Genomic DNA, 14,260 nt, shown 5'->3' on the forward strand with positions numbered 1-14,260 from the left:
AATGAAGTTTGGACAAAATTCAAAGCTAACATGAAAGAATAGAAGATTTATTCTATGAAAAATTAAATAAAACTTAAAAATTGGTGCTGTAAAATTTGCAACAGGTTTAGAAGAACGGGTTGCAATATAAGTTAACCCTGAATCTGTTAGAAGAGTTATTACAGAATATTGATTTAATGGGCGACCGGCAAAAAGAAAACAATGCAAATTCGACTGACGTTCGCAAAATCTATGGTAAACAAAGATTTATCATACTGAAGTAATGTTATATTCACAGACGAGTTACAATTTGAGACCGATGGACGAAATGCTCTGAGGCCAAATGAAGAATTGAATCGAAAAATCTGTTGGTGCCTCTGGGCATGGACATGTACTTCTTAAAGAAAACAATATGGATCAGTATAAGTATAGTATAAATATTCTTAATGAAAACCTGAAAGCATCTGCAAGAAATCTTTAAATGCAAAATACATTCAAGTTCTATCAGGATAATGATCCTAAACATAAAGCCCTAAATATTCGTTTGTGGTTATTATGTAACTTCCCTGAAGTTATCAATATCCTCCTTATTCAAAGGACTTAAATCCTTTCAAACATGTATGGAATGAGTTGCAGAAAAAAATAAGCAAACATGACATTCCTTTGAAAGCTTTATTAAAAGCGATTCTTACGAAGGATGAAACATTTTTACTCAAAAAACTTACTTAAATCCAAGCCCAAAAGTGTTATTTTTGCTAAAGAACAACTAACAAAATATTGGTTGTTCGTTTATTTTTATGTTTTCATTAGAGATAAACTGCGTGTTCAAAGAGTCTGACTGTTTAATTTGAGTTCATTTTCGGAGATTTTTGAATAAATTGTTTTTTATACCAAACACATTTTGAATAAGATTTTCGAAAACAAACGGGTTTGGAAAAAATATGAATCGTAGTATATGTAAAATTAAAACAAAGTCATTTCGCTAATATCTATTAAATGAAAACTGTAATAACTGCAATTAAACTGATAATACTGCGCCTAAAACTGTTATAATACTACAAATAAAACTGAAAAACGCGGGTCTGAAAGCTAATATGAACCACTGTTTACTAGGATGTGCGGAAAAAATGTCACCCGGAAAAAAGGGAAACGGAAAAAATGTCACCCTTCGTCGTTACGGTTGTTGAGATAAAACTTTTATCACCCAGCTTGGCGATCTTTCTAAACATACCTTATATTTCCCATTACAAACGAAGGGTGACATTTTTTCCGTTCCTTATTTTCCGGAGACATTCTTTCCGTTTCCCTTTTTTCCGGGTGACATTTTTTCCTGCAACCGTTTACTAGAAAAATATTGATTAATTACTTGCAATTTCCTTTCCATTTGTTTCGGTATAGCTGTAACTGCAGGTAGCTTCGAGGTACATTATTTTGATCATCATGAATGTGTTCATGTCGTCTCCTTTTTTTCCAAACACCATTCTCTACATATACGGTACGGCAGGGAATTAAATGTATCTATGTAGTTTCATAAAAGTGAGCAATTTTTATCCTCATTGCATTGGATTTGTCTTGTAGGTGTACTTCTTGGTACTTCGTAAAAATATCAGAACTATTCAACAGCAGCTTCAGGCTCCATTACTATTATATCTAATCAAATTGAGGATATTTAAATCCTTGGAACTAATATCTCCAGAGAACAGATATCTGATCAAGGTAGCCCTGAAAAATATATTGCTGTTTATATGCTTTTGTACCTGAATGGATATAAGATGCTTTGGAAAGATGAATTCTGAAAGACAGATTTAGAATGAATATAATTGTATTCTATTTATTTTAAATACGTCTGATTTCGTAATAAACAAAGGTAGAATATAAGGAACTGGCCAAATTGACAAAATATAATTATATTCAGTTTTTCGCCTCCTTATCTTGTAGGTTCATCTAAATGTTAATAACATTATTATTATTACAGTTTTATGCACAGTATTATCAGTTTTAACGGCGAGAACAATATGTATCCTTCTTAAACTAACTGTATTTATTTATTTTGAACATCACCTTAGCAAACATATTTCCACCAACACATAGTGGGATCACAAATGTTTTCTGTTAAGAGAGGCAACCGCAAGCAATAATGTCAGTTGGCGAGTGAGAAATTTCGTAATAGTAGATTTGTGTATAAACATGTAACATGGTGGGTGAAAAAAAAAAAAAAAACGGGATGTTTTTTCTGGCATTCCTATTTCTAAGACTTAATTTATCTGATCTATTATCCTCGTCTTATTTGCATATCTCAAAGAAAAATAACAATTCATCTATTCATGATTATAAATAAAGAATACTTCACTTCGTTTTCTGACATATTTACAGCTTCAAATTCCTGAATTTTAGCAGGAGAAGTTAAGTTAGGTTATTTAAATATAGCAATCCACACGAAATCTATCTGTCTAAGGGGAGGAATGACTTCGTGGAGGCTTTTCTACGGGAAACTGGCTCATATTCACGTTACACATTGAGAAAACCACGAAAGCCGACCCGTTCGCCTGGGACGGAAACCAGGTAGAACTCTCAATATTCAGCCACTGGTGAGGCCTAGCGAGATCAAAATATTATACTTTGAAACATTAACCTACTGTCGTCTCGAATTTAGGTAAGAACTGTTCTGTCCTTCCCCGCTATTCCTCATTGAGACAGGTGAACTGTAAAGACAAGAAGAAAGAGGGGCTTAAAAATCGTTTTCCATCAATCAAGCAATAGGCCTGATTCTTAAGCGGCTAGGGAAGGATTCAAGGAAGGCACTCGTTGTCTTGTTGCGCCAGCACCAAAGGCATTACAAAATGTGTCCATTCACCAAAAAAACGACCGACCATAAAACAAACTGAAGAACAGCAATAAACTTTTACTGGGGGGCGTCACTAATGATCGTATAGGGTCATAGTTAGACACCTGCTTCACCTACACTTTTCTCTTCACTCTAAAGAGATTCTAAGGCCTAAAGATTCTTATTACATGCTCGTTTGGAGAGGAGGGAGGAGAGCTCTTTTCACTCAGAACGACTTATTTTTGTATCCAAAATCAAGGATACTTTAGCCTAAAGGTGAAAAGTATCAAGTGACGGTTTCAAATCTTGTTATTTACAAACATTTTCTAATAATAAATGTGCAGTTGAATTGATTGTAATATACATCAAGAATATATAAAATTTTCTCTGTATGATAATTGTTACACCTTATGCCTTATAAATATTCCCACTATTTGTTGCAGCTAACAGTGCATATTTGGGTTTTGGTTTTGAACTTTTCTTTCGTTTATTGCATTATTTATTACGTATATATACTAAAAATGAGTTATAATTCAAGCTGAAGAATCTGATATTTTGAGTATATATGATAACCAACTGTTCATCAAAAGTTGTCTCATTGTTGAACGACAAGATGTGTAAAAGAAATTGTAAAGAAATATTTTTAGAAGTGATCCTAAAATAAAAGCAAAAATGGGGTGAAATAAATAAGGTTTCATTCTAATTTCAGAGTTATCAAGTTTTATTAATTCCTAAAAAAAAGGGGGGGAACGTTAGTATTTTTATACGGGTCTTTTCTGTTCTTTATTTTCCGCTGCCCTTCTTTCCATTTCCTTTTTTTCCTGGTTACTTTTTTCCCGTGTACTAAAAAGAACTACCATTCGCTTCTTCTTAATTTTTTTCCGAAACTTTCATATGCAAAAAAATTAGAATAAAATCTTATAATATATCTCGCAAATTATTTCATTTAAAGAATCCCATGGGGTACAAAAATTACACTTAATTTTTGTTCTCTGCAAGTTTTATCCCTTTTCTAAACGATGCACGTATATTCTGTGCATGCTGCCAAAATCCATTGTCTAGTACTTTCTCGACATACGACACGCATATTCGTATGTAGAAAGATTTTAAGCTTTTTTCCATTTCAGAGTTAAAAAAACAAGAGAGTGGGAAAAGAAACTTTCCCAGATTACCAGTGTTTTATCTATTTGCAAACAAATTACTTCACGGTGGGAAACAAATTCTCACCCTTGAACGGCGGGTGAGTCAAGACATCTATTTCTGAGAGGAGGAACGGGAGGTCTGGCTCTTTGTTCTTTCGGCCAGTGGTCATTATTAGGCGACAGATGGGGAACTCGCAGATATCTTCTAATCTTTCACCTCTCTCTAATTAGGGGTTCCCAAGTGGGCGTCAAGCGCGGTGTTCAGAGGGTTCTCCTGTTTCACCATCTACAGAAGAGGTATATAAATATGGTAATGGTTTGGCAGGAAGAATATGCGGCATCATGCATGGCAGATTGTTGCCCTTCAGTTGATTGCGAAATAAATTGGATTGCTGAGAATTCCGTGATTTGTCGCAAATAACTCTTGGGGTATACTGATTACTCTTGGGGTATACTTAGCGAGATCCCCTGGAACTTCTGAAGCAGAATAACATGGTCAACAGTTGTGATGCATAAATATGATGGCTAATTTTTTTTTTTTTTTTTTTTTTTTTTTTTTTTTTTTGTGGAATCCAGGCTGAATGCATTGCAAACGATTTGAAGATTTAAGAAAAAAGAAAAGAAACGTCTTGGATAGCATTATGGTTTAGTTCAGTCAATTAAATTATTCTTATAGTTTGTATATTAAGTATTCACATTACATTTTAAAAGATTTTCCCGGATATTTCACGACTACTTTCGTGCACTTTATTTTTGTAAAGAATCCCCTGTTTTTGTGAATGAATTGATTAAAAGCACGCATAATTCAGCAGTACAACATTTGACGATTATTAACTAGTACCATTAGATTAGGAAATGTTAGTTTTTTTTCCTAGGGAAGCAGCTTATTATTTATCATATAAAATATATTTTTCACTCCTGTGTTTATTCTTGTTAATAATACGCAAATCTTATTTATTATTAATTTTACAAATTAAAAAAATATTGTGATCTTTGTATTCGGACTCTAGTTTAACATCAGAAGCATTTTGAGCTAAACCTACTAGTTCTGTGCTTTATTTTAGATGTAACTGCATTTTTTTTTTTTTTTATTATTATTATTATTATTATTATTATTATTGGATTGCTTGCTCACGGGGCATGCAACGTCTATTTCTCACACATGAAATGGCGGAAATTTTTATTTTGGCAGTTCACAGAAAATTCACATGTTGAAAACAATAACACCTTTCCAGTGTTAGTATAACACGATTGCTCTGAAATTATGATGAAATTTCATTTATTTCGCTCCTGTTTTGCTTTTATTCTAGGATTCCTGCAGAAAATTTTTATTTGTAACAGATACTTTTAAATATCTCAACATTCCGCAGCAAGACATCTCTCGTCGAGCAGTTCGTTATCAGGTAAAGTCAAAGTATCAGATAGTCAAAATAAAATTTTTCTTCATTTCTTCCATTCGGTGATATTTTTTCTTCCAGATTGTTCGCTGACTGAATTGCTTTTGGGCTCCTCCGTTTACGAAATTGCAGCTTAACAGGAAACCCTCCAAAAAGGTCTTTCATACGCTATATTTAAAAAATTTTAATTAAAAAAAATCATATCTCTGTGAATTCTAGGAACGCTTTAAAGTATTTCAGAATTAAATTCAAGTAACATTTTTAAAAAGTGCTATTGGAATTGCGTTAAATGTTGTTCGCCAGTTTATTTTTACTTCCTTGTACGAAATAAAAAGAAAGTATTGTAATCGCGAAAAGGTTCAGGCAGCATATTCCAACGAAAATATTCATTTTGACCGCTTTCGAATGCAAGTTAACGATGCTTTTGCGTGATATCTGTACGTACAGAATAAAAACGCTTTTCCTCCAAAATATTATAAAACTGCTTTAAAATGAATTCTAAAGGGAGTTTTTCGTGGCGTCTGTACAGACGTATATACGTATCTCGCATAACTCAAAAAGGAGTAGCCTCAGAACGTTGAAATTTTGTGTATAGGACTACTATAACATGTAGATGTGCACCTCGTATTTTGGTTGCAATCGGCCGCGCCAAACATATATAAATATATTTATATATATATATCCACTCTGTTACCCGGCTCAGTGATCTCAGTTTCTTTACTCTTATATGTTTGTAAATTGTACATTTTTTGCTTTAAAAAAGATTGACTTATGTTGTTCTTACCTTCCGGTTAAGGTTTCTTTGCCTTTAGTAAATCTGTAGGCAATATTTTTAGAATTATCAACAATTTTAAAGTTGTTTAAGTGCGGCTAAGCCTAATAATTTTTTTTGATGGCGGCCATTGCTTGTTTACATTTGAAACAGCAGAGTAGTGGATTTGTTGCCAATCTAGAGAAACGTAGCTTCGCAACAACAAAGATAACGCCTTCATTTATTATTGCGAATTAAATCATGCTTAATCCTTTCTGGAATTCTTTCGAGGAAATAAGTGTTTAAGATTTACTTCGTAACTTTTAATACAGAGTTTTTATGTATTTTTGCATTGTCACGAAGTGAGAACTGAATTAATTGAATGAGAAATACTCAATCGTCTGTGGAAAACTGTTTCTTTTTTGTTTTGTTTGTTTAATTTCTTTTATACATCGTTCTAGCTTTATTAAAATATTTGAACAGAACATTTGTAACGATTAGATAATTATTTAAATGATATTCATTTTGTGCATTCTGAGTTATAATATGAACGAAATATAATACTGTTAAGTGAACCTGGCGCCAGAGTATCTCTATGGTAAACAAATAGAGTGAATTTTAAAGAATGCATTTATTGTATTGTTTATGCGCTGTCGACGAAGTAGATTTAATTCAATCCAACAAGTTTAAACGAAATGCAAGAAAAAATGCGTATAATTTAATATTCCGTATAAGAAAGTCATGTGATCAGTCATCAGATTTTTTAATTCTGGTTTGAGGACCCATTTTGCTCTTATTTAAAATGGCAGTTTAAATTAAACGGAAAGTTCCATAACAAAATTTGTGACACAAAGGATTTTATCACAAACCGAAAACATCGTCTGTTCATATTGACAAAATTATATGAAATTTTCACGAGGCGTGTAATTTTCACTTTTAGGTCTCATATAAAATGTGATTTTGCGAGGAAAAATTTCGAGTTTAAGCATTTCTAACTTGAAATATATATTTAACTAACTTGCATACTAATATACTTAAGCTATGCTTCAAAAACTTGCGTTCGAAAATTTTATACACAGCCTTTTTAACAGTAGTCTATGGACGATCCGTAAAGCATTTAATTAAGGATATCTCAGATATTTTTGATCGTGTGAGGATTTTTTGAAGCTTGATTTCTTAAGATATGAAAAATATTTCACTCAATGATATTTTCTTTTTAGTGAGGCCCAAATGAAAATTTAAATTCCGTGTATACTTTATTAAAAGATACTACATGATACTCGGAAGCATAGGCGGGCTATAAACATTTAAAAAAAAAAAAAAAATGCAGTACTTTTGAGTACTTTACTATACTAAGAATACTGCTGAAAACAATTTTTTATCACTTTTTTCGAAAGGAATTTCCTAGCAGTTTTGTTAGGTATGTATTTGTTATGACAACAGAGTATTTCAGAAAGACTCTTCAAAATTTGATAAAGGCACAATTTTTTTTTTTAAATTTAATGCTGATGTGATTGTTTGAAGATTTCCCGTGCATATCCTTTCTTGACGATCAAATTAATAATTGCAGAATTTCACCTTTTCATGCTCGGAAAATTATCTTCCGAAAAGAATTTTGTCGGAATTTCTATTACAACTTACCGACTTTTCCAAAATATGCTAATGAACTTTAAACAATCATTGCTGAAAACAGTAAAGGATATTTAAATAAAAATTGTCAAAGAGAAATTCATCTAAATGGAATGTTTTCTTATAGATCTATCTGATAATTTAGATAGACTGAAAGAATGATGTCATGTCCATTACTGTCTGCCTAAGATAAAAGTCCCTTCGCGGACAATTTTCTGAGCAAAAACGGTTTACTTATTGAAAATACAAATGCAGGCAGCTCTTCGCTTGGATTCAAACCCGAATCCAATAACCACTTTTCAACAACTATCTATTCGGCCAGATGCGGGTGTTGCAATTTTCGAAAATTTCAAGGTATTTAAAATGAGATCGAAGGAATTTCTTAAAAATAAATAAATAAAATAAACATCACTCTGTAGAGACATTAGGTACTTCTTAAAGCTGGAGATATGAAAAAATGGGTAATGCCCTCGCCGCAACTCGAACCACGGACCCCTCAAGGTTCGCGTCGAGCGTACTGACCACTACACCACGAAGGTATGCCAAGAAGGTGGGAGAAATACCTTATAACTCTAAACTAAATTATTTATGCGTAAAAATTGTAAACAACCTTGGAAGTTTCGCATTATGTACACTCGACAAAAAGGGGACAGTATTGTTTGTATGTATAAACAAAAACTCCAGTTGTCTAATTTCTCAAAAAAATTTAATATTAAATTGATCGGCTCCCCCTACCTTGAGAATTCCTATTTTAAACGATATCTTGAAACACGCTGGTTGTGAGAACTTAAAAAGGAGTCTGAACAATATATATATATATATTTAAATCAAAATAATATGATAAGAAAATAAAATATTACCCAAATTGGAAATGCCGATTTATGACGTAAGAATTTGTTTTCTAAAACTTTTCTAAAACCAAACTTGGCTTGGTCTGAAACTTTTCTAAAAGTTTTCTGACGTCTTGCCTTTCAAGTTAAAAAAAAAAAAAAAAAAAAAAAAAAAAAAAAAAAAAAGTCCTAAAGAGATCGGAAAATTAAATTTTATTCTGGTACTTTCAGTGTTACACATATTATTGGATTAGTACCTTACACGTGATGATAGGCAATTTTATGGCGATGGCCAGCCGTGTTTTTTTTTGTTTGTTTGTTTTCTTTTCTCTACAAAGCGAAAATAACACATCTCCACACCCTGCCCCTAACTTGCAATATTGCCTGAAGTTTTAAAATAAAAATCTGTTTCACCATATAAAGAAAATGTCATTTAATTTACGTGCATGCGATTTGTTTCTGTGAAAGTAATCGGCCGCTTTTGTAATTCAGGTATGAAAGGCGCCGCGGTCTCCAAGTGTTACACCAAGGAGTTTTAAAACTCGGACGTGTGAGTCGCATCTTTAAGTTTGCTGGCGGTCAACGAAACTGTGAAAAAGAGCGTCGGTTTCTCATTGGTTAAGAGTTGGAGTACCCCGAGGGCGCTGGCTGCAGCCGCTCTGCCACCCAGTCTTCTCAGTGTGAGGACATCTTATTTGGCGACTTATGGCTCGTGCGCAAATTTATTAGGAATATTTTCCTCCCACCTTCACTTTTTCTTTCTTTAATTTTAGAAAAATTTGTAGGAATTTTTTATTTTAATAAGTTGCGTTTCTTGTTCCCAGTTATAAAAATATTTAAATTAATTATTTTCTCATATTTTGAACAGTTACTGATTTATTCTAATTAGTTATATTATTTGTGTGATTGTTAAAGCTATTCATCATTTATTATAAACAGCTCGTTTGATTCTTTTAAATTTATGAATGTGTAAACAATAGTTATGGTAAATTATTAAATGGCACTTTAGAGTTCATATATATTATGAGAGATGTAAATATTTAGGAAAAAAATAAGTGAAAACTAGATGAAACGGTTTCGTAAATAGAAAATGTCGATAGTAATAAAAGAATTATATAGAAAAATACTTTTATAGTAATTACATTGATGTTAGAAACGTCTTTTCTTTCCAAAAATTTAAAATTCTTACATTTTTTACTTCACTTTGCGCCACTATGCGTACATCATCTATCTTAAAAAGTAGCCATTCGACAAAAAAGTAAGATCTTTAACTTATATTTAATTTATCTGTACCTGCTGAATAAATTTAGCGCTTTAAAAGTAACAAACATGTAAGGTATTTTCTCTCTTCTTTCCGCGTGCCTTTGTGAAGCAATTGAAAGCATACTCGACTCGTATTCCGGAGATTCGGAGTTCGAATCCTGGCTAGTTCATTGCGGATTTCTTATATTTTCTGACTTCTAAAACAAAATTCTAAAACAACTCAGAAAGTGGGGCCAGAACTAAAAGGTGATGAATGATAATTCGTCACCACCAGGATTTGGTGATTTGGTCTCCTCTTCCCAAGTCACCCTTTAAAAGGTGGAATATATAAGGTATTTTATCTTTCCTTTTATTTATAGTTTAATAACCTAAGGTATAATATTTAACTACTGGTTAGAACTCTTAGAATCTGATGCCAGAAGCATAGATAAGATTCTAGATCCTTTTCTCATGAATTTGTTGTGTAACTGGAAGCACACTAGACACGTATTTGGAAGATCCGAGTGCGAATCCGGGTGAGCACAGAGAGACATTTCTTCACTTTCATCACATCGATATAACCTAATGACTCTACAAACGTTTCGGTGTGTTATGAGTTGTTTTAGAATTTCTTAATAATATAAAACTTATTTTATTTTTTAATAATCTAAATAATTGGCAGGATTTTAAATTCATCTTGTACGCCTGTAATTTCTTACGAACATATGTAGCATTATTTTAGTTCATAAAACATGCTTGTAACGCGTGCTATAAAGTGTATCTATTTTGTTCTTTAAGAGGTACCAATAAAAAAAATTCTGATATGGACACCACATGACTTCCATTTACGGCCTGTTAAATTATACAAATATTTGCTGCATTTCTTTTGCTTCATTTTTGCATTTTTTAATGCATTGCTGCATTTAAAATTATTTCCTCGAATTTCATTAGAGATATATTTCTGATTCAATTAATTCAGTTCTCACTTCGCGGCAAGGCAAAAACACATAAAAACTCAAAGCATCTTCATTAAACATTGTAAAATACAGAAAAATATAAAACTCCAAATACAGTTAAAACACTTAAAAACAACAATTTTACAATTTAAATTAGATTTTCTACCCCAAAACAAACAATCAATTTTCGGAATTAAACCTCCTAGGTATGGAATCCCTCTTTTTTGATACTTCTACTAAATTTTTTAGGAGATAATATAATCAATATTTCTTTAGTTAAATATATATATATATATATATATATATATGAGGCCATTCGTTTTTGAGTTATGCGAGATACCTACATACGTAAGTACGTACGTTTCGTGACTTTTGTACGTACGTATACGAAAAACTCCTTTTTGAATCTATTTTACAATCTGTTTTGCGAACAAGAGTTTTCTATTATGTGGTACTTGCAAAAACATCGTTCAAATGAATTCGAGAGAGGTCAAAATGGATATTTTCGTTGAAATATGATACCCGAAAGTTTTTTCGATTGCTATACTTCCTTTCAGAGCTTAAATAGTGCCGGAGCCCGGCTCCGGTACTTCTTAATTTTTGGGATAAAGCATAATTGTAGGCGGAGCGCACCGGTGCCCTAAATAAGAAGGCTCCGGCACATCTTTTATGTAATTGAACAACAATTTGAGTAGAAATTTGGTCTCGAAAATTTTATTTTTTGCGATAAAATTATATTAAAAATCGCTTATTAAATTTTGCTTATCTCTTTACATATTATTTGATTTTAATTATTTAATTACTTAAATCTTTAATTATTTAAATAAATAATAATTAATTAATTTTTATTTACTTAAATAATAATCGATAAATATTAATATTGATTAAATAATTAATAATTACTTTGATGATAATTAACTATTTAATTTTAAAATTATTAATGATTTTAATATTCATTTTATTTATTTATTTAGTTTTGTTCCTCTTTGCTGACGGTCTTTCATAGGGCTCCGGTACTTCTTAATTTCAGAAATTAAGACCTGCTTCCTTTACAAGGAACTAAAAAGGAGTTGAAAATAATTAATCTTTCATGTTCTTTGTTGGGTAGATTTTCATATATTGACATCGGGAAATCAAGTTTTTAAATTGCTTGCATTGTAAGAACCCCAAATTCTCATTTCTTAACTAGCATCATGTAAATAAATGATTAGAGGTAATGAATCTTTCCTAATTTCGAACTGCTACCCATCTTTGCTAGTAAATAAAAATAAAGCTTAAAAATAGCAGGAATAATTGCTTATGTAGAGTAAATTATATAATAAAGAAAATTTACTGTGGTTTACTATTGAAAAGTTTAGATTTTTCATATCAACTTAACTGATATGAATTCTTGATATGAATGAATTTAAAATAATCGTTTCCTATCAAGCAAATTGATAGGAAAAGATTATTAACACCTGATACTTTTCTTTACAAAAGCATTTCGTTGGTTAGACTTTTACGAGAGTTGTTTATTTTAGGAGGAATGCCTTTATGAAGGGCTTGGTACCTCGTATAACATAAACAAAGGATAAACAAAAACAAATTAATATTATTCTTAAAAAAGGTTTTTAAAAAAGTACTGATTTTTTTAGTGTATAAGTTGGTACAAAATATTTTTGCTGAGTAGTCAACATGCACGATCCTATTTTTCTACATACTCATTCATAAATCTTCTTAACAATTTATTCCATTAATTATGTTTAACGTAAATTAAACTTTTCATGTAGCTTAAAAGCTTCTCAATAATAAAATTCAGTTAGGTGATTATGTATAAAATAAAGTTATTCTACCCTCTGTTGCTTTTTTTTTCCTTTTCGAGGAGTTCCAAACTTTTCTACTCCATCCACTTGTTGCGTTCAATGACAGCGCTGTGTTAGTTGGCGGGAATTTGGCAACTTGGCGTCATGTCAGATGCTCGGCTTCAAGTTCCGGCAAACCTGACAACCCCTCCGATCTCAGTCCAAACGAAACTCGTTTCGAAAGTAGACGTGTCGGACTCGTGGTCTTTTTGATCAGTTTCGTACAGCGGCCGAAATTTTTATATTTCGGTCATTTTGGAAAGCAAGGCAACACTGAGTGCCGGGATGTGGTGTAAAACGTCTGAGATACGGTAGCTAATTTATTTGTCATTCCCTGGACGGTCAAAATGCAATGGATTATACTCACGGCTTGTCTACTGGCTGTCCTAGAGACCATGCCAGCGGCTGTCTCCGCAGCCAGACTCGCGGACATCTACTGGAACTCATCGAATCCTATGTAAGTCCACTTTTTCTTACTTTCCCCATTCATCGCACGAAGAAGAATTGCGGAAAGAATTAATTGTTAGCTTGTCGTAGTGATGTCAAGCATTGTGTGTGACACGCGACTTTTACATAAATATCCACCTTTAACTGATGTTCGTATCAAAAGTTTTAGTTAGCCGATTTGTTCGTCTTGTAAACAAGCACACTGTTGTTGGATTTAATTTAGCAGTGCGGTCCACTGTATGTAGTCCATCTAAATATCGCCATGAGATTATGAATTTTATGAAAAGAAAAATAACGTTTTGACACTTAAGAGTGGTATACATATGCCTCATATATGTAGAGATAGATTTATGGAGTCACAGTCGCAAAAGGCTCCCAATAATTTTTTGAAAAGCTCCTAATTCACTCCTTATCTTAAGATGAAAAAATGTGCAGGTGAGGAAGGTCGCCTAATTTATTTAATATGCCCTTCCATCCACGTTTCCTTTATTTAGGAAAAGTTTATCATCTTTTACATACATAGTTCGTATGACCCTTCGTGTATTATGTATCTTATGATTTTTATTTACATTGGATCTTTATTTACATTGCTATTTGTTTGCATTGTTAATCGTGTTTCGATGAAACCGTACGAATCGTATGCAGTGCTCTGATGGCACATTGCGTCAAATGTGCACCTGTCAAACACCCGTTTTATTTTCTTTTCCTCAGCTTTTCAATATCAGGTAGTTTTAAGTAATTTTTTTTTTTCTGATAAATAATATACAGTTTTGAGAGTAATTTATTACCATATTCACCTCTGACTTACGTGCATTGTAAAAAATAAAAAAATATTTTGCTTTCTTTTTTTGAACCTTCATGTTTTTAATTATGTCTTAATTAAGGATGTTAATCAATTACCTTATGTAATGCTTCATCTGTGTTTTCTTAAGTCTTGAATTAATTGGTTAACAACATTAAGTATTTCAACTTGCACTTTAAATACTTATTGATTAATTCTAATTTAAAATGAGCCACATTATTTTCTGTTTTCTTTTGAAAAGAGTTAAGGGTAACAGTGCTTTGATTTAAAAAATCAGGTGTGTGTTATTAAGAATGAATGATGCCTAATCATACACATATCTGTGGCTTTGTTTTATGAGAAACACTGTTGGTTTATTTTAGGAAAGTTAATATCAGGATACAATTTCATGAATACAGTATTTGGCTATATGTGTTATCA

At 32.0% G+C, this 14,260-nt stretch overlaps 1 protein-coding gene across 1 annotated transcript in view; it reads left to right on the forward strand.

Annotated features, from left to right (window-relative positions):
• Nucleotides 1-12,759: 12,759 nt before the first annotated feature.
• The window catches only part of LOC118194581 (ephrin-B1-like), a 181,592-nt gene continuing 180,091 nt past the window's right edge, over nucleotides 12,760-14,260 (forward strand). Inside the window, exon 1 of the mRNA XM_085818344.1 lies at nucleotides 12,760-13,048. Within this exon, the coding sequence (XP_085674470.1) occupies nucleotides 12,939-13,048 (110 nt within the window). The 5' untranslated portion in view covers nucleotides 12,760-12,938. The remainder of the gene's footprint in view (nucleotides 13,049-14,260) is intronic.

Source organism: Stegodyphus dumicola, chromosome 6 (assembly GCF_044657685.1).
Source record: "Stegodyphus dumicola isolate Sdum_Otavi_A_Nest chromosome 6, ASM4465768v1".
NCBI classification, from domain to species: domain Eukaryota; kingdom Metazoa; phylum Arthropoda; class Arachnida; order Araneae; family Eresidae; genus Stegodyphus; species Stegodyphus dumicola.